The 19407-nt window shown below is 51.7% G+C and overlaps 2 protein-coding genes across 4 annotated transcripts in view; one reads left to right on the top strand and one right to left on the bottom strand.

The window, feature by feature from the left end:
* The window catches only part of PTK2B (protein tyrosine kinase 2 beta), a 139738-nt gene extending 129098 nt beyond the window's left edge, over positions 1–10640 (top strand). For all 3 annotated transcript variants that reach the window (XM_010840145.1, XM_010840143.1, XM_010840144.1), the window contains 7 exons: positions 2917–3063; positions 3615–3650; positions 4015–4039; positions 6211–6257; positions 6913–7050; positions 7477–7557; positions 9535–10640. In XM_010840145.1, coding sequence (XP_010838447.1) covers positions 2917–3063; positions 3615–3650; positions 4015–4039; positions 6211–6257; positions 6913–7050; positions 7477–7557; positions 9535–9750 — 690 coding nt within the window. In that variant the 3' untranslated portion in view covers positions 9751–10640. The remainder of the gene's footprint in view (positions 1–2916; positions 3064–3614; positions 3651–4014; positions 4040–6210; positions 6258–6912; positions 7051–7476; positions 7558–9534) is intronic.
* Positions 10251–19407, bottom strand: part of CHRNA2 (cholinergic receptor, nicotinic, alpha 2 (neuronal)) — a 17509-nt gene continuing 8352 nt past the window's right edge. The window contains exons 5-7 of the mRNA XM_010840146.1: positions 18280–18389; positions 12969–13983; positions 10251–11812 (exon numbers count right to left, since the gene is read on the bottom strand). Of these exons, the coding sequence (XP_010838448.1) occupies positions 11687–11812; positions 12969–13983; positions 18280–18389 (1251 nt within the window). The 3' untranslated portion in view covers positions 10251–11686. The remainder of the gene's footprint in view (positions 11813–12968; positions 13984–18279; positions 18390–19407) is intronic.

Here is a 19407-nt window from a genome sequence, read left to right as displayed (position 1 = left end):
GCTTTTTTTTTTTTTTTTTTTTTTTTTGCAGTTGGGCCTCAATGGATGGGAAAAATTAGAAGGATCCCAGGGGATGAGGAAGGCAGAAGCATGAGTTGGGGCCCAGATTGAATGATGGGAAAACTTAGGATGAGTGCAGGAGCTGTTTAGTTACAATAGAAATAGGCCTGGCAGGATGAAGAGTCAATTCCTGGAAGGGGTCACAGCTTATCAGAGTCTTTTTAAAACACCCCAAGGGTCTAATTCCTCTTAAAAATGACCAGCAGTGTAAGCATCCATTGCCTGATAAAAATTCTTGAAGTATATTTTGGACAGTAGGCCCTAAAGAGATCCAGTTTTTTTTTTTTTTTTTAATCTCATTTGCTTCTTGAGTTTTATTAGAAAATTGGAAGACATAGGAATACATCCACCAATATATGTTAAAATATTTGGTCAGATGGTGATCAAGCCTGGGGCATACTAGACATTCGAGTGGTAGGAATCTTCTTTGGCAATTTCAAAACTACAAAGTGTTCTCCTGAGTCTGGAAACTCTTCCTGTCAGTATCTACTCTAGTCTTCCTCAGTCCATACATTTTCCTTACCTGGAGATTCCTAATGCCATATTCAGAACGTTTGACACTGAGTTCCTATTTGTCATGATTCGTCAATAGCCTGATATAGACACACCATTGTGTTTGCACGTGCTGGCATTTAACTGAGGATATTTACAGCCTTAAAATCCTTTCATTTGGGGGGCATAAGCCTTTATGAAGTAAATCTTATGTATTTTATCAATCCTATGATGATAAAATAGTCTTGTTCTGAGATTTGCTTTTATTTGTTAATTGGGATAGGTATAGTTGCTTTACAATGTTGTACAATGAAGTGAATCGGCTACAGTATACATATATCCCCTCCTTCTTGGACCTCCCCACCCCATCCTACCCTGCAGGCCATCACAGAGCACTGAACCAAGCTCCCTGTGCTGTGCAGCAGCTTCTCACTAGTTATCTGGTTTTCACATGGCAGTGCACATCCGTCAGTCCCAATCTCCCAACTCATCCCACCCTCCTCCCGCACACCATGTCCACAGGTTAGTTTAAAATAAGGTCTAACTCAGTAAGTCAACTCTGGGTGGACATTTGGTAATGTGTGGAGTCATTTTTGTTACAACAAGGGAGGTGCTGTAAGCGTCTAGTGAGTGGGGTTGCTGTAAGCATCCTACAGGTTACAGGAAATCTTTCCCCAGTAAGGAATCATCTGGCCCCAATGTTAACAGTGCTAAGGCTGAGAAACCCCAGTCTGCAATTGGTTCCATAGCCTCATGAAAACAGGAAGGACACTGCGTATTTAACCATCACTGCCTTCCCAGCCCAGCATGGCCCAACCCTGTCCCTGCCACATAATAGTTGCTCAATAAACAGTCGTTGACTAGCGTAATGAACAAGGACTATTTCAGCAAGACATCTTATGAGGAGAAGTATTGTTAGAAATTGAGAGCAGTTATTGTAGCCGACAGCCTAGGAAAAACACACCACTGTCACTATTTTCAAACTGTGCTGCTTAGAGACTTTAGTGGGGATAATCTTTTTTAGAGGCTTGGCAGAGATTATGGCTTGTTAAAGTAGACTGAGGATCATTTTTAGCATTTTATGTAAGTGACTTGTATGTAAACGGGCCACTTCAAAGAAAGGGATCTGAGCAGCCTGCGGACCTCAACGTCATAGAAAGGTCACCTACCCCCAGCAAAGGTCACCCCAGGCTTTACACAATCAAAAGAATGCTGGTAACACTCGTATGTCCAGGAGACCCAGGTAATCTTGTGCAGCAGAAAAAAGCAAGCCAGTTTAAAGGGACTGAGCAGATATTTATATAAATGAAACCCTGGGGAAGATTGAGGGAAGAGAAATAATAGGAAAGGGAAACATGCAGGGAGAAATAACAGGGAGAACTATGAATAGGTCCAAAGCCCCACAAATGAGTTGAAATGGGGTTAGATTAATAAAACTCAGGAGAGGAACCACTTATTGCATATCCATAGATCCTTATTTCTTTAAATTTTGTGCTTCACTTTATCTCTTAGCTCATGCATCTCTTTTAACCTTTGGTGCCTTTGGTGACATAACCCAGGTTAGTTTCTTAATCAAGAGAATGATGCAGAAAGATTCTTTACCTTCTGAGCCACAGAAAGTGAAAGTGAAAGTTAAGTCACTCAGTCATGTCGGACTCTTTGTGACCCCATGGACTGTAGCCTACCAGGTTCCTCCATCCATGGAATTTTCCAGGCAAGAGTACTGGAATGGGTTGCCATTTCCTCTTCCAGAAGATCATCCCAACCCAGGGATCAAACCCAGGTCCCCCGCACTGCAGGCAGACACTTTACTGTCTGAGCCATCCATAACTAGGATGGGGAAGCCCAAATAACAAGTATCTTTTGATAAAAAGGCACGATCAGATGGGTGCACACTCGTGCTCCTTCTCTCAGGCTCCACCCTTCAGTGGACAGCTTTGGGGGACCACACACCACTGCTCCTTGAAGCTTCCAGACCTGCCATCTCGGTTTTAGCTAAGCACTCAAGGCCTCCCAGAGGGCTGGCTTTGCATTCCTAAGTGTAAATTCAGTGACTGCAGCCATGACACATACCAACTGAGAAAATAATATTAGGACAGTCACTTGAAAATAAAATGGTACTAACGGATCACATGACGATTTGAAACCAGTACCTGTTAAACTCTATGCCCTGCGATTCAGCATTTCACAGACACACTGCATGTGACTGGGGTTGATGGAGCCAACAGTAATAACCATCTGCATAGATGGCTGCAGATCTGAGGCCAGTGAGGCCAAGGCGTGTGGCTCCCACAAGGCTCTCCAGAGGACTGTCCTCCCTGGGTCCGGAGACTGGGCTGACTGTGTCCTCTGCTGTGCTCCCAGGAGGAGGACTTCGTCCGGCCCAGCAGCCGGGAGGAGGCCCAGCAGCTGTGGGAGGCCGAGAGGCTCAAGATGCGTCAACTCCTGGACAAGCAGCAGAAGCAGATGGTGGAAGATTACCAGTGGCTGAGGCAGGAGGAGAAAGCCCTGGTGAGGAGAAAGCCCAGCAAGGGGAGGGAGAGGACATGCCCCGACACCACTGCTGGACACCTTTTTTTAAATAATTTTACTTATTTTTTTTATTTTTGGCTGTGCTGGGTCTTCGTTTCTGCACACGGGCCTTTCTCTAGTTGTGGCAAGCTACTCTACATTTGCGATGCCCAGTCTTTTCATGGCAGTGGCTTCTCTTGTTGCAGAGCACAAGCTTTTGGGAGCTTGGGCTTCAGTAGTTGCGGCTCACAGGCTCTAGAGCACAACCTCAGTAGTTGTGGTGCATGGGCTTAGTTGCTCCGCAGCATGTGGAATCCTCCAAGACCAGGGATCAAACCGGTGTCTCCTGCATTGGCAGGTGGACTCTCTACTGCTGAGCCAGCCAGGAAGCCCCTGAACGCGTTCTGATAACCGTGCTCCCCTGGGAGAGATCCATGCCATCTTGTCCCCTTTCGGCTCCCCACCTGGCTGGAGTGAACTGCTCTCCAGGCATCCTTGGAGTTTTTGGTTATAGAATCCTAAGTCCTCTGATTTATTTTCCCCCTCTGCAGGACCCCATGGTTTACATGAACGACAAGTCCCCGTTGGTGAGTCACCGGGAGAGCACTCTACCTGGAGGGAGGGCTTGTAGGGTAGTTAGTGGGACCTCCGACTCCACACCTGCCCACCTCGCCCTCTCTGCCTCTCATCACGAGAGCACCTTTTTCCATTTCACTCTGATCTTGGAGTCTCCTTGCTGAGCTCACACTTGATCTGTACTCTTAGCGCCACCCCGCTCTGGCACAAGCCGCCCCCTCCCCAAGTCACTTCCAGTCAGGGAGTCCCCAGGTCCCCCTGCCTCTATGACCTCCAAACCTCTCAGACACTCAAGGGGGACGGGAACAAGCTAAGGGGGGATGTGGATGGCCCCCAGAGCTGCACCAGTGACCTCTTCTCTTTCCTTCCTTCCAGACCCCAGAGAAGGAGGCCGGCTACAGTAAGTGAGCACCCTTCCTCTTGGCGGGAATGTCCCCGGGCGTGGCATCTTGTGTGCAGCCGCCTTCCCTGCCCCTTGCAGAGAGCAAACGGAGTGTATTTGCCATAGAAAGAAACATCTGTCCTGAGTTCAGAGTGTGCAGAGAGGCCCAGTTTGGGAGTCAATATACACCACCTCCTATCCTCCACCTCCAGCCTGTGCTCCGACTGCTGCCTCCCACCCATCTCGCGTCATGGCTCCTGTTCCCGCCTCTCTGCTGCTGCATTTATGTGGAGGACTTGGTGATCCTTCCTGTCTCCCACCCACTCTATCGGAAGCTCTAAAGTAGCGCCATGGCATCTCTCCCAAGTGACTCTTCTCTTCCCTCGGCCCCAGGAAGGGAAGAAAGAAAGAGGGCGGGGCCAGCTGAACGGAAGCAAGAAGAGGGCGGGGCCAACTGACTTTCCCACCCACCCCTGCCCCTCCCCAGGGTCTTTCCAGGAGCCTCCCTGAAAGGCAGGGAGGGAGTGTTACCTGGCAGGATCTTTGGCCTTTCCCAATTAACAGAAACTGACTAGAGGCCTGACAGGAAATTTAAGCAAAGTTTATTGGGGCTCCTGCACTGCAGGCTGCAGGAGGAAGTGAAAACAGGCTCCCTTGCTTGCTCCCAGAGGCAGGGGCGAGTTCATTCCTTATATGGGGTGTGGATAGGAGTGGCTTAGGTGGTTTGCCCACCCCTCTGTGATGGTGCGTGCAGTGGGGCATGCAGGGGTACCCTGCTTTTGCTCCCAACACCCAGTTTTTTGCTCCTGGCTCTTCAGAAATGGTTCTTGGGTTTTATTTTGGGTTTCTTTTTTGTCTTTTTTGTATCTTTTGGTCCAGAATTTGCCCCAACTGCGGCATGCACACAGCTATTTTTAGTCCCATATCATTTCTTTGTATTGTCCTGGTGCAAACTTTGCTGCAAAGGTTCCCAGATCCCAGTCCTGCAGTGAGCCAGGCTCTTCATCACCATCCTAGGGGAATGAGGCTGATGATGATGGTGATGGTGACCATGGCAGCCACCAAAGACAATGACAAGCACTGGCCCAAGTTGCTTTAAAATGTCAGTTTAAACCCCACAGCAGTCCTTCCTATGCAATAGGTACAATGTATCATCATGCCCATTTTACAAAGGACATGAAACATACACAGGAAGGGCAAGTGACTTACCCAATGTCACACAGCTAGTGATTGCTGCAGCTGCTGCTAAGTCGCTTCAGTCGTGTCTGACTCTATGCAACCCCGTAGACGGCAGCCCACCAGGCTCCCCCGTCCCTGGGATTCTCCAGGCAAGAACACTGGAGTGGGTTGCCATTTCCTTCTCCAATGCATGAAAGTGAAAAGTGAAAGTGAAGTCGCTCAGTCTTTTCCGCCTCTTAGCGACCCCATAGACTGTAGCCCACCAGGCTCCTCCGCCCATGGGATTTCCCAGGCAAGAGTACTGGAGTGGGATGCCATTGCCTTCTCCACAGCTAGTGATTAGCAGGGCCTAGATTTGAGCCCAGGCATCTGGCTCCTGCAGGGCCCTTCTAAGTGAACCCTCCTACTTGACAGATGAAACTTAAGGCCCGGGGCCTGTCAGTGAGCTGCCCTAGTCTCGACCCACTCTGGGGGAAGAGTTGAAAGTGGAATCAGGGCTTCTGACTGTTGCTCCAAGCAGTCCCACGCGGCCTGTGTGTCTTTGTTCATCAGAGTGGCCAGAGAACAGCATGCTTCTAGCAGTTCACTTCCTTGACCCCCAGATGGACAAAGCAGACAATAGGGAAGCTTCACAAATCTACCACACCGGTGGCTGTTGCACCCACTGGGTGAGGCTCCAGGGTCACCTGCTGCCTTCAGAGCAGGTTTCTCCCTCATGACAATCAAGGTCAGCGTCTCAGGCCCTGGTATACTGGAACACCCACTGCCATCACTCCATCTCCACCGGGACTATGGCTTTTTCTGTCTTTGAAATGGACATAGTGCCTGTCCCTGCATACAGAGGATCAGGGAGACCAGAGGTGACTTTCCATTGTCCTGGGTTTCAGGTCCCATTTCCCTGGGGTCTCCTGGTAATAGTGGAGAAGGGCTGGGCTTGGTCATCAGCACCTATGAAGGGAGGGGTCAGGGTGCTGAGGACATCCCTTACTCATTGTCCCTTCCCTTTGCAGCGGAGTTCACAGCCCCCCCGCAGAAACCACCACGGCTCGGCGCACAGGTATGTGCTGGCTCTGCTGAAGCTGGTAATGGATTGGAATCAGGGCCCCACAAGACTCAAGGCCTGGACTGCAAAGACTGCAGAGGCCCACAGAAAGAATCGAGTCCTGTATCCTCATTATATAGCTGAGGCCCAGAGAAGGCAAGTGCCTTCTCAGCTAATTAAAGCCACACAGCTAATTCATTAAAAAAAAAAAAAAAGCAGGGGTAAAACCAGCCCCGACCCTGACCTGGAGGAAAGCTCACCTGTCCCAAGGAACAGGAGATGTGGACCCCCATTGGCTCCCTGAACCCTCGTGTTCTGGGGTAGCTGCTGCTTTCTTCACTCTGGAGCAGCAGTTCTCAGCCTTGGAAGCCCATGAGAATCCTCTGAGAGCTTTGACAGTGCCTGGCCCCCACGCCCAGGTGATGGTTCAGTTGCTTTGCTGTCCACCAGCACTTTTTTAAGACACCCAGGCAGACTCTCACATAAGAACCATTGCCCCAGAAGCAGAAGGGAAGGAGGCCCCCCAGGACCAGGCACTATTACTTCAGAGAAACGTCTTGGTGGCTGAGTTGGCACCACTAGTGCATGCCCAGGAAAGAACAGTGTGTCCCTCTGACTCGCCACCCTCCCCTCCGGCCACCTGCTTCTCCTCCTCCTCTCCCCGCCACAGTCCATCCAGCCCACAGCCAACCTGGATCGGACCGACGACCTGGTGTACCTCAACGTCATGGAGCTGGTGCGGGCCGTGCTGGATCTCAAGAATGAGCTCTGCCAGCTGCCTCCCGAGGGCTACGTGGTGGTGGTGAAGGTGAGAGCCAGGGAGGAGCCGTGGACTGAGGGGATGGAGGCCACTCAGCCCATCCCTGGAAGGACGTGGGAGGGGCTGAGCTTCCCAGTCTGCCCAATTAGACACCATTAGAGCAAGGTTGTCAAAGAGAAGTTAGTTCCAGGTAGCCTCGGAAGGCAGGCACCATTCCAGGAGGGCTCTTCTCAAGGGAAACGTGGCTTTCTCAAAAAGCAAAGGGTGGGACTTCCCTGGCAGTCCAGTGGTTAAGACTTCACCTTCCAGTACAGGGAATGCAGGTTCAATCCCTGGTCGGGGAGCTAAGATTCCCACATGCCTTGGGACCAAAAAAACCAAAACATAAAACAGAAGTAATGTTGTAACAAATTCAATAAAGACTTTAAAAAAAAAAGGCAAAGGGTGACAGCCACCCACCCCTCTCTCTCCCAGAATGTGGGCCTGACCCTGCGGAAGCTCATCGGCAGCGTGGATGACCTCCTGCCCTCCTTGCCGTCGTCTTCACGGACAGAGGTGAGTGTCTCGGTGTCATCCACTGTCCCTTGCCCCCTTATCCTGCTCCAGGTGTGTTTCAACAGGAGACCCAGAAGGGCCACCTGGGCAGCCCCATCTCCTCTGTGAGACTTCAGCAGGTGGCTCTGCACTGTATATCCTTGCAGGTACCACTAGGGAGCGGAGTTGGAACCCAGGGACCTCACCGGCTTTCTGGGGCAAATTTCCTAGTTTAGGTCTCAGATCGTGGCAGTGACTTCTTAATGCCTGAGGACAGGCAAAGGAGGACACACATACTCCTTTTTAGCCCCATCCTGTCCATGACTCTCTGTCTAGTCACCCTTCTTACTAAGGTCAAGGTGAGTGTGTCACAGAAATAGGAGTTAAGTTTTCTTCAATTGATCGTGTAATCTAATTTTCTTTATTTAAATGAGAAGCAACCACTGAAAACCAAAACGGGAGTGCCAGTGCTCTATCTTGAGATGGTGCCAGTGGTAGGCAGAAGAATACACCCCCATAAGATAGCTGGAAAAGACCCGGATTCTGGGAAAGATTGAAGGCAAAGGAGAAGCGGGCAGCAGAGGATGAGATGGTTAGATAGCATCAGCGACTCAATGGACATGAGTTTGAGCAAACTCTGGGAGACAGTGGAAGACAGGGGAGCCTGGCATGCTGCAGTCCATGGGGTCACAAAGAGTCAGACGTGACTTAGCAACTGAACAACAACCAGAAAAAGGATGTCTGGGTCCTCAGAGCCTGTGTCTATGTGACCTTACATGACAAATAGGACATTGCAGGTGATTAAGTTAAGGATCTTCAGATGAGAAAGTTATGCCGGATTATCCAAGTGGGTCCAATGTAGTCACAAGGGTCCTTGTAAGAAGGAGGTGGAAGCAGAGGCTTGTTTCATAAGAGTCAGAGAAGGAGATGGGATAACAGAAGCAGAGGTTGGAATGAGGCCATTGCTGGAAGGATCCACAAGCCGAAGAAGGCAGCAGCCATGTGAAGCTGGAAAAGGCAGGGAACAAATTCTCCCCTGGAAGAAGGAAGTTCCCCTTCTGGCAGAAGGAACTTAGCTCTGCCATCACCTGGACATTGGCCCCAGGGGACCCATTCCAGACTTGTGACCCCCAAGAACTGTAAAAGCATAAATCTGCCTTATTTTAAGCCACTGTGTGGTAATTTGTTACCATGGGACTAGAAATAGAGGCAGTGCCTCTGAGCATTTGTTGGTTTTGTCTGGAAACCCAGTCACAGACCCCCACACCCCCTGCCAGGCTATAACTTGAGCTACCACTTCCTAGTGGTCAGCAGTGTGACACACAGCTGACCCCCTGTGTCCCACCACTGTCTCCACCATCTTGACCACTCAAGACAGGCAGGACAGGGCAGGGGGGCCTGGGCACTTCCCAGGTTTCTTCAAGGTGGCTGCGGCAGCCCAGCGGAGCACCCTCCAGGTTGGTCACGTCTGGCATGAGAGCGCCGCACCTGGGCAGTGAAGGCCCAGTCTTTTCTTTCACTTGATAAATATCTCTTGAGTGCCAAGTCTTTGTTCAGCAGTGCACTAGATACCAGGATATAGTGGTTAATAAAACCTTACAGCCCAGACCGCAGTCCGTGATCTACTGATGTGATTGTAGAGAATTAACAGCTGTGTGGAGGCACTTGACTTCTCTCCATTCACTCCGTGTCAGGCCAGCACCCAGGCATTTTGCCAGGGAGGGGATGTTTGTGGGGCTGGATCAGAGGGGGCTGACTTGGGCAGGTTGGGGCCTGGGGTGCCTGCAGTGTTTGTCCTAGACGACCTGGCTCCAACCAGCACGGGCCTTGGACTCAGCCCAGGGCTGGGTCAGACCTGCCCCCCCCCCCGGCCCCTCCCCCCAGCCCCACCTTCCTGGGCCAGCACCGAGGTGGACCTCTGTGGGGCTTCCCTGTCCTCCGGGCCTGGACTTGGCAGCCCCTCAGGGTCCCAGCCCCTCCCATGTGCTCTTCCTGCAGATCGAGGGGACCCAGAAACTGCTCAACAAGGACCTGGCGGAGCTCATCAATAAGATGCGACTAGCCCAGCAGAACGCCGTGACTTCCCTGAGTGAGGAGTGCAAGCGGCAGATGCTCACCGCCTCCCACACGCTGGCCGTGGACGCCAAGAACCTGCTGGACGCCGTGGACCAAGCCAAGGTCCTGGCCAACCTGGCCCGCCCACTGGCAGAGTGAAGAGGGCGGCGCCCCCCGCCCGCGTCTCCGCCCCACCCGCCCGCCCCTCCCTGCCCCTGCCCCTGCCCCTGCCTCGCCTTCGGTCCCGTGGGCCCACTTGGGGAGGGAAGGCCGAGAGGGGTCCTTCTTCCCTTGCCGTTTTGCACGACCCCTCTCCCCCACCCTACTCCCAGACTGTGCTCCCCAGGCCGCAGCTGGACAGAGGGGACTCGGGGCTGCAGGACACCAAGGGGTTACAAAGAGGCTCCGAGGGAGCACTGCTGCTGCCCACCAGCCACTCCTGCCTGGCCCAAGGGGGTCACATGGCAGTCCCCTGTGGCCAAGATGGCTTTACGCAGGGACAGGGCAGGCCGATTGGGGAACCAAGCTAGTCCTTCTCCTTCCTCCTCCACCCACGGAGGTCCCCTCCCCTAACCCCATGCACAGAGGGAGGGGCGGACAGGGGTTTTCAGTGGGGACGCCGGTGGCTGGTGCCATGAGGGATGGACCTGGCCTTCTTGTACAGTGTATATTGGAATTTATTTAATGTGAGTCTGGTCTCGACCGACAGCCGTGTGCCCCACTGAGGGCCGGAGCGGGCCTGGGACGGTCAAGGGACAAGCTATTGGGAGTTGGCGCCCAGGAGGCTGTGTCCTCCACACGAAGAGAGGGGAGGAGGGGAGAAACAAGGCCACACTGGACCTGGACGCCTTCTGCATTCCTCGCCCCCTTGCTTTTCTTCCCTCCCTGGCCCCTTCCTTCTCTTTTCTTACTGCCTTTTCTTACTTGTCTTTTCTCTCCCCTTCTCTCGTCCACGCCCTGTCTCCCTCCCTCTCTTGTGTTTGTGCAGAGCACTCTTTTATCTCCTTTATATTTGACTTGTGGATGAATTAAAATTGTACCATTTGCTTTGTGGTTTGATTGTTTTTTTTGTTTGGCCTTCTGAGGCCCTGCAAGGAATCGATTGTGCTGTGTTGGGCAGAGATCAAAAAGCTAAAAGAAGCCAGGGCTCAACCCCCAGGGTACAGGTAAAGCCAGGGTTGTGGTGGGGTCAGGTACCTGTGTGCTCCAGCCCTTCGCCCCAGTGCCTGACCCGAGGGCGGCTTTCCAGTGGGGACCTAGACAGCCCTTCCACTGCCACAAAGAAAAGCCAATGCACCCTCCCAGCTGCCATCCACGAAACCAGGGCTCTGGGGGGCTGGAGAGGGGTCCCAGCTGCCTGAGCAGTGACTGCGGCTTTATTTGCTCTCTTTCCTCATTTGCAAGTTGGTTGGGAGATGGATTAACCAGAAGGAGCATCTCTATATCAGGAGGTCAAGGCTGGGAGCATCCCTGCTTCAGGAGAGGTGGGAGGAGGGGTAGCGGGGCTGGGGCTGCATCCACAGAGCAGGAGGGGTCAGAAATAAGAATGACCCCCAGGGGGTTGGTTCTTGGAATGAACTGAGGCAGGTGGACTGGGCCTGCAGTGGCCAGCTTTCCCTGGAGTGTCAGGGAGAGCATGTGGAGGTGTGGAAAGGGTGGGCACCTGAGCTACCTGTCCCCTGAGGCACCCTCACCCCACACATCCCTCCTTTGATGTCTGAGCCTCCTCACATGGACCCATGCCACCCCCTGGGTCCCCCAATTTGGCCCTCCCATCCCTCTTGCATTCCAGGAGCATCTTATCACCACGTCACCATCTTCACATCGTCCTCACCACGTGGTAACTCTCTTTACCATGGTAACATGGTAAAGCAAGTTCCTCCTCGCCCAACTCCTAAAACCCAAACAGGGCTCTGTACCCAGCAGATTCTCAGCACATAGTATAAAAATGTCAAGTGAAGCATTCTAAGAAGACGTCCACCATGGAGAGACACCTGCAGTCGGATGGCATTGACCCCAAAGGCGAACTCCAGAGGTGGCAGCAGGGAACGACAGTCAGCCATGCCACCTCTAGGCCAGAGCAGGAGATGTGACGTCAGATCATTCCAGCCAGGAAGGGAGGGAGGAAGAGTCCGACAGTCCCCAGGAAGCAAACGAGGATAAATAACCAGAGGAATATCCTATCAATGACCATGGCCACGTACCTCCAGTCTTCCTTCACCTGCAGGGGGAGATGGGTGCACAGTGAAAGGGGAAGTGACCCATCCACGCAGCCCCTGTGAGGTTGGTGCTGGGGGCAGTGGCAACCCCACTGAGACCTTGGGACGCTAAGGCAGTGGAGGGGGCAGGGACGACAAAGATGTCTCAAGACTCAAATAACCCTCACTTAGTGATTTCCACCCTATCCCACCCTTATGACAATAGCCCAGAGCCTTTCCATGGGCTCTCAAGTTCCAGGTTATGGGAGTTAGAGGGACACAGAAGGTTCTAGAATCACCCAGGGGCATGAACCCTCCCTGGAGGAGAGTGATTTTCAGCACGACACTCAGAAGTTGCAAAACAGTGAAGACTTGGTTTCCCCCACAGTTGCCTCCCCAACCACTCACCCAGCCACTGGGAAGGTAGGTGAGGGTATGGCCCAGAGAAGGCTAGCAGGGGGTATATGCAGTGAGGGTTGAGGGTTTCGTGGGATTGGGGCTCACAGCCCAGCCAGGTGCCTCCAGATTAGATAATAATTAATTTTTCTTATCTACTCAACAAGGCCACCCAGTCATAACCTCCTGGCCTTTCATCCTTACCAAGGTTGGTGAGAAGAATTCTGTGACCCTGGGCAGTGGCCTTGTCACCTAATATGCAGAACACAGCAGGGGTGGGGTGAATGGGAACCCACTTGGCCCACCCAAGCTCCTCAGGGTTTGTGGGTGAATAGTGAAGTTGACAAAGTGACCAGAGCCCAGGACAAGGACAAGGAAGGGGAGCCCACCAGGACAAAGGAGCAGGCCGGTTTTGGAGGATCTCCTGATGAATTCCCTCCGTCCGCCTCCGCTCATCCCCGTCCACCCACCTAGGGTCACTGGTGGGAAGTGGCTGGCGTGAGGATGGCGTGGGGGACCCCTCCTCCTCTGTCCTGCTGCCTCCCAGTTAAGCTGAGCTGGGACAGCCTTTACTGCTGTGCTGCCAATAAATGTCATAAGAGTGGCCAGCCAGCTGTTCTCCATCACAATGTATTCCAGATTCCAAAGCCATGACTAAGGGAGTTGGTCCTTATGGAGGAGACTGGGGTGGTGCCAGCTAACACCCTTGGGGGAGGGGGAGTGGTTCCATTCTAGGCTGGCAGAGTCACCCAGGGGAGGGACCCTCCCCCAGTCCCCACTCACCGAGGAATCAGCATCCTCAGCCCGCAGGTGATCAGCAATATAGTGCACACCCTCCAGGGCCTTCTGTACACGAGGGGACAGCAGGACCCCGCCCTCCGGCACCTGAGCCTCTGCCCTGGGACCCGAGGCCACTGGGTGCAGACTGCCACGGGTGTAGACGCCCACGGAGGGGGACGAAGGACCCACACACACCCATCTGCCTTCCTCCTCCTCCTCCTCCTCCTCTCTCTCCTCCACATCCACGTTGGTCTCCAGCCAGTGATAGGAGGGGCAGGGCTTCAGATCCGGAGTGTCTCGGAGCTCCAAGGGTGGCAAGGGCCGGCTTATCAGAAGCCACCGGGACACACAGCCCAGAAAGGCCACCCGCACCCAGTGGGGCATGTTGTGGGTGCTGGCGGAGCGGTGGTGGACATTGAGCACAAAGACGGTGATGACAATGGACAGGGTGACGAAGATCATGGTGAAGAGCAGGTACTCGCTGATGAGCGGGATGACCAGCGAGGTGGACGGGATGATCTCGGTGATGAGCAGCAGGAAGACGGTGAGTGAGAGCAGCACAGAGATGCACAGGGTGATCTTCTCGCCGCAGTCGGAGGGCAGGTAGAAGACGAGCACGGTGAGGCAGGAGATGAGCAGGCAAGGGATGATGAGGTTGATGGTGTAGAACAGGGGCAGGCGCCGGATGACGAAGTAGTAGGTGACGTCGGCGTAGACCTCGGCGCAGCAGTCGTACTTCTTGGTGTTGTAGGTGCCCGTGGCGTTGACGATGGCCCACTCGCCGCTCTCCCAGTAGTCCTTCAGGTCCACCGTCTGCTCCATCTGCACCAGGTCGATCTTGGCCTTGTCGTACGACCAGGAGCCAAACTTCATCTTGCAGTTCTGCTGGTCAAAGGGGAAGAAGGTGACGTCGATGCTGCAGGAGCTCTTGTAGATGGCGGGCGGTGCCCAGTGCAGCAGGCCCGAGGAGAAGAGGTGGGCCTTGGTCATGTGGGTCACCACGAACTCCCCATCTGCACTGAGGAGAGGAGAGGCATTGGGGGGCGGGGGGCTGGGGCACCCCAGCTGCCCAACCCAGGCTACTCCAGATAACTACCAGCAGGGGGACCCCAATAACACAGCCAGACCACACCGGGTTGTTGGGACTTGAAGAAGCAAGACTCTTGAGCACACAGACAGCTAGAGCTACCTGAGTTGTCTTTCAAACACCATCTTCTTAGCTACAAAAGTAGGAATTCTGAAGAATATAGGAAAGTACCAAGAATTTTTAAAATAATCACTGCTGTTGATGATATATATATATATATATATATCACATATATTTGATCATCATCTAGACAACACATATAGAATTTTTATATATTTGTGATCATAGGGTATATACATAGTTTGATGGCCTGTTTGTATTCATTTAATATTTTAGGGTAATTGTGCTGCAACCCCATGGACTGGAGCCACCCAAGCTCCTCTGTCCATGGGATTTCCCGGGCAAGATACTGGAGTGGGCTGCCATTTCCTTCTCCAGGGGATCTTCTCCGGGGGACTCAGGGATTGAACCCATTTCCTCTGTCTCCTGCATTGGCAAGCAGATTCTTTACCGCTGAGCCACCCTGGTTGTTTTTTTACTATATCCCCCCACCATCTGCCGCAGGTGGTGATGAAGCCCCTCTGCTGGAGGTCTTGTCTTTTCTACCTGGGATTTTAGTTTCTTCCTCAGCATAGACCTGATAATTTTGCTGATGAAGGAGGAATCCATCCAGTTAACAGCCATATTTGAGTCAGCTGCCCCCACCAGGGCCACTATAGGGGCTGTTGGGGGGATGGGATGGGAGACTTACGCCTGCCCTGAGGGAACCACAAGGAAAAGATGAGCCTCGAACATCTACAGTACAAGGGAGGCAGTTTGGCAACAGGATTAGGAGGCCAGAGTCAGAGTGCTCCCCAAGAACTATTGGGGGGAGCTCCCTTCCGGTGAGCAAGCTGCCATTTTAGCAAAGCCTTGATGGATGGATGGTAGGATCTGGCAGAAAGCTGGGGTGGAGAATGGACCAGCAGAGCTTCCGTGGAACAAGGAATGGAGGATGAAAGGCTATGGCTCACAGACTATGCTTGGGCTAGGGGAACTGCTGGACGGTGAGTTGGGGGCAGGGTGGGTCCTAGGTGGGGGTGGTGAGAGAGGAGGCCAGCAGCATCCTGAGGCTACCCATCCAAGGGCCCATAAGGATGCTGGTGACACTGGAACAGCGGTGACCAGTCCAGTTGGGCTTCCTGGGATCCTGAGTCCCTGAATGCCCCTGCAAAGTGGGGCAAATGGGCCATACTTCCCTCCGCAGTTTCCACAGTCAATCCTAAAAGCAGGTGAACCAGTATACACAGGAAGAGACACTTCTTTCCCTTGCAGTAGTTCCAGGCTAGAGACTTAAGCCGATTGGAAACCGGAATTTTGAAAAGGAGGTGCAAACTGATGAGGGCAAGTTTAATTTTTGAAGACATCATACTCAATGACCACTAGATGGCACCATGGGCCCCTATTTTGAGGAAAGAACCAAACACTGTCCCGGGTCTTCTTAACCTGAAGTGGAGGGTTTGGCTGGAGGAAAGACCTTTCTTCAAATGTCTGTAAGAATTTGATTTGAACTTTTGTTCTATCAAAGGAACTTCCTGTTATAATCAGGTAACACTGGCCTTATTGGCAATCCTAAAACTCCAGGCCCTAGCTGATGCGAGGACTTTGCTCCTGCTCTCTGCCAGAAACGAGAAGTAGAAACTAGAGGGATCCTGAGTAAGCTGAGTGCTCTAACAGTGGCAGTGTGAGACAGTGCAGATAATCCCTGCCGAATGTGTGTTTACAGAGATGGCTCAGATGAAAGGGCTCTGGACCTGATTGGGGCTGGGCAGTGTAAAGGGGTCACTGTCATCTTCCTGACCCATCTAAGGACACCAAACTTCAGAATTGAATGTTTCCCTTTATTCTATTGTTTAAAAATATCTTTTTCCAAATTTGGGTCATACGAATTGGGAAATGCTGGGCTCAAGGGGTGTCTTGTCTGTCCAACTTCTAACAACATTTATAATGACATTTTCCAAAGGACTAGAGATGGGGTGCCAAAGGGGTTTTAATGACATACAAGGTTATCTAGAATTATTTGACCACAAAACTATTTTTCATACCTAGTCATATCTCCAGGGACTAGTGCTTTCTGGAACCCCACTTTAGAAAACATTCTTAGACAAATATCATGCCAAACATCTCTTAATTTTCAGTTCTTGACTTCTAAATAAATAATTACTGGCTACTAAACATAAATGATTCCAGCTTGTGCTTCTTCCAGCCCACTGTTTCTCATGATGTACTCTGCATATAAGTTAAATAAGCAGGGTAACAATATACAGCCTTGAGGTACTCTTTTTCCTATTTGGAACCAGTCTGTTGTTCCATGTCCAGTTCTAACTGTTGCTTCCTGACCTGCATATAGGTTTCTCAAGAGGCAGGTCAGATGGTCTGGTATTCCCATCTCCTGAGGAATTTTCCACAGTTGATTATGATCCACACAGTCAAAGGCTTTGGCATAGTCAATAAAGCCATGTTTTTCTGGAACTCCCTTGCTTTTTCGATGATCCAGCAGATGTTGGCAATTTGATCTCTGGTTCCTCTGCCTTTCTAAAACCAGCTTGAACATCTGGAAGTTCACGGTTCACGTATTGCTGAAGCCTGGCTTGGAGAATTTTGAGCATTACTTTACTAGCGTGTGAGATGAGTGCAATCGTGCGGTAGTTTGAGCATTCTTTGGCATTGCCTTTCTTTGGGATTGGAATGAAAACTGACCTTTTCCAGTCCTGTGGCCACTGCTGAGTTTTGGGAGAAATATCAATAACCTCAGATATGCAGATGACACCACCCTTATGGCAGAAAGTGAAGAGGAACTAAAAAGCCTCTTGATGAAAGTGAAAGTGGAGAGTGAAAAAGTTGGCTTAAAACTCAACATTCAGGAAACGAATGGTCCCATCACTTCATGGGAAATAGATGGGGAAACAGTGGAAACAATGTCAGACTTTATTTTGGGGGCTCCAAAATCACTGCAGATGGTCACTGCAGCCATGAAATTGAAAGACGCTTACTCCTTGGAAGAAAAGTTATGACCAACCTAGATAGCATATTGAAAAGCAGAGACATTACTTTGCCAACAAAGGTCTGTCTAGTTAAGGCTATGGTTTTTCCAGTGGTCATGTATGGATGTGAGAGTTGGACTATAAAGAGGGCTGAGTGCCAAAGAATTGATGCTTTTGAACTGTGGTGTTGGAGAAGACTCTGGAGAGTCCCTTGGACTGCAAGGAGATCCAACCAGTCCATTCTAAAGGAGATCAGCCCTGGGTGTTCTTTGGAAGGAATGATGCTAAAGCTGAAACTCCAGTACTTTGGCCACCTCATGAGAAGAGCTGACTCTTTGGAAAAGACTCTGATGCTGGGAGGGATTGGGGGCAGGAGGAAAAGGGGATGACAGAGGATGAGATGGCTGGATGGCATCACTGACTCTATGGACGTGAGTCTGAGTGAACTCCGGGAGCTGGTGATGGACAGGGAGGCCTGGAGTGCTGCGATTCATGGGGTCGCAAAGAGTCGGACACGACTGAGCGACTGAACTGAACTGAAACATAAATTAAGTTATAGTTCTTTATATCTTCTATTAAAAAAAAAAAAACCGACCTGGTTCTCTGGGGCTCTCTTTAAATTCCCCTGCCTTTTGTTTTGGGGCTTCTTTTGGGGCTCAGATAATAAAGAATCTGCCTGCTAATGCAGGAGACCCAGTGAACCTGGGTCAGGAAGATCCCCTGGAGAACTTCCAGTCCTTACACTCAAAGACTGGTCTTTTTTGGTTCTGAATACAAGGCAACTATAAATAATATTTTTAAATGTCACTTTCGCTCCTTTCAAGGGTGCTACTGGGAGATGCTGCTTACCTGTTCCAACAATCATGTCATCCTGCAAAACTCCCACCCTTAGGCATTGTTTTCACAGCCTGCATCAACCGCATTTTTCAAACAATATTCAGTGTTGGCAAATCTGTGTCCCACTAGCAGAGCGCAGGCACGGATATATAGTAGGTGCTCAGTAAACTTGGGGTGCATGAGTGAAAGCGTGAAATGAAAGAAGAGAATCAAGAGACAAGGTGGAGCATCGAGAAAAGCAGGAGTTTGCGAGGAAGGCAACGCAGCTGGGCCACGAGGGGGCGCGCCTCTCAAGGCCAACGCAGCCCAGCACCAAGTTACCCGCCCGTCGCAGGCTCAGTGTCCCAGGACCCCAGCCGCTTCCTACTTGTTGTAGAGGACTATGTCTGGGATCCAGATCATCTCCGAAGGGACGCGGAGGGATGTGATGTTGCCGAAATCGACCGGGTTCCAGCGCAGCTTGTAGTCGCTCCACTCCTGTGCGTGGGGAAGGGAGTCCTGTAAGCGGCCCTGCCAGGGGAAGGGGCCTGGGAAAACCTCGGGCAGCTTAGGGACTCCCCGCAGCCGATTACAGAGCATCCGGAGCTGCTCACCCGGTCCTGCAGCATAGAAGGGGCCACGATGCCCCAAAAGGGCCCTGAGATGGGAAAGGGGAGTTCAGTCTAAGACGACCAAGCTCTCGGTTTGCCCCAACTCTAGTACTCAAAGTCCGGGTCACATCTGACCATGGGTCAACCCTACTCCCGCCTTTGTTATACCGGTCCCTAGCTGGACGACCCCGGCAAGCAACCTCACTCGTTTATAGTAACATTTTTTTTTTCAGTGCATCACAGTTTACAAAAGTTTTTCACACCCTCTGTCTAGAAAGAGCCTCAATGGGAAGAGCTGGGCAAAGAGGGCAGAGCAGGTAGAAGTATTGCCCCATCTAACAGATAAGGATAAGGGAACTGAGGACCAGATGGGTAAAAACTGAGGACCAGATGGGTAAAAAACAACACACCAGAGTTAGACAGCTGAGAAAGGAGAGTCAACCAGTGACTTTCCAACTGTGCTCCAGAGCGCCCCTTGTGGCCCTGATTCCGCTGGCTGGTTCAAGTGAACCTGTGTTTTTCAAGTGAAGCTTGGAGGGTATGCCGTCAACAAGCGGCGGCGCTAGGGCTTGAACCCAAGTCTCCGAGTAGTCAAACTTGCCCTAATTCTAGGGGTCATTTTCCTTTTGTGCATTTGCACTAAAATAGTGCAGTGGTGCAGTGGTGCACTCTTGAACTCTTGCCTGGAAAATCCCATGGACAGAGGAGCCTGGTAGGCTGCAGTCCATGGGGTAGCTAAGAGTCGGACACGACTGAGCAACTTCCCTTTCACTTTTCACTTTCATGCATTGGAGAAGGAAATGGCAACCCACTCCAGTGTTCTTGCCTGGAGAATCCCAGTGAGGGGAGCCTGGTGGGCTGCCGTCTATGGGTTGTACAGAGTCGGACACAACTGAAGCGACTTA

This window comes from Bison bison, unplaced genomic scaffold (genome assembly GCF_000754665.1).
Source record: "Bison bison bison isolate TAMUID 2011002044 unplaced genomic scaffold, Bison_UMD1.0 scf7180017864141, whole genome shotgun sequence".
NCBI lineage: Eukaryota > Metazoa > Chordata > Mammalia > Artiodactyla > Bovidae > Bison > Bison bison.
This window is presented reverse-complemented; position numbering and strand designations above follow the sequence as displayed.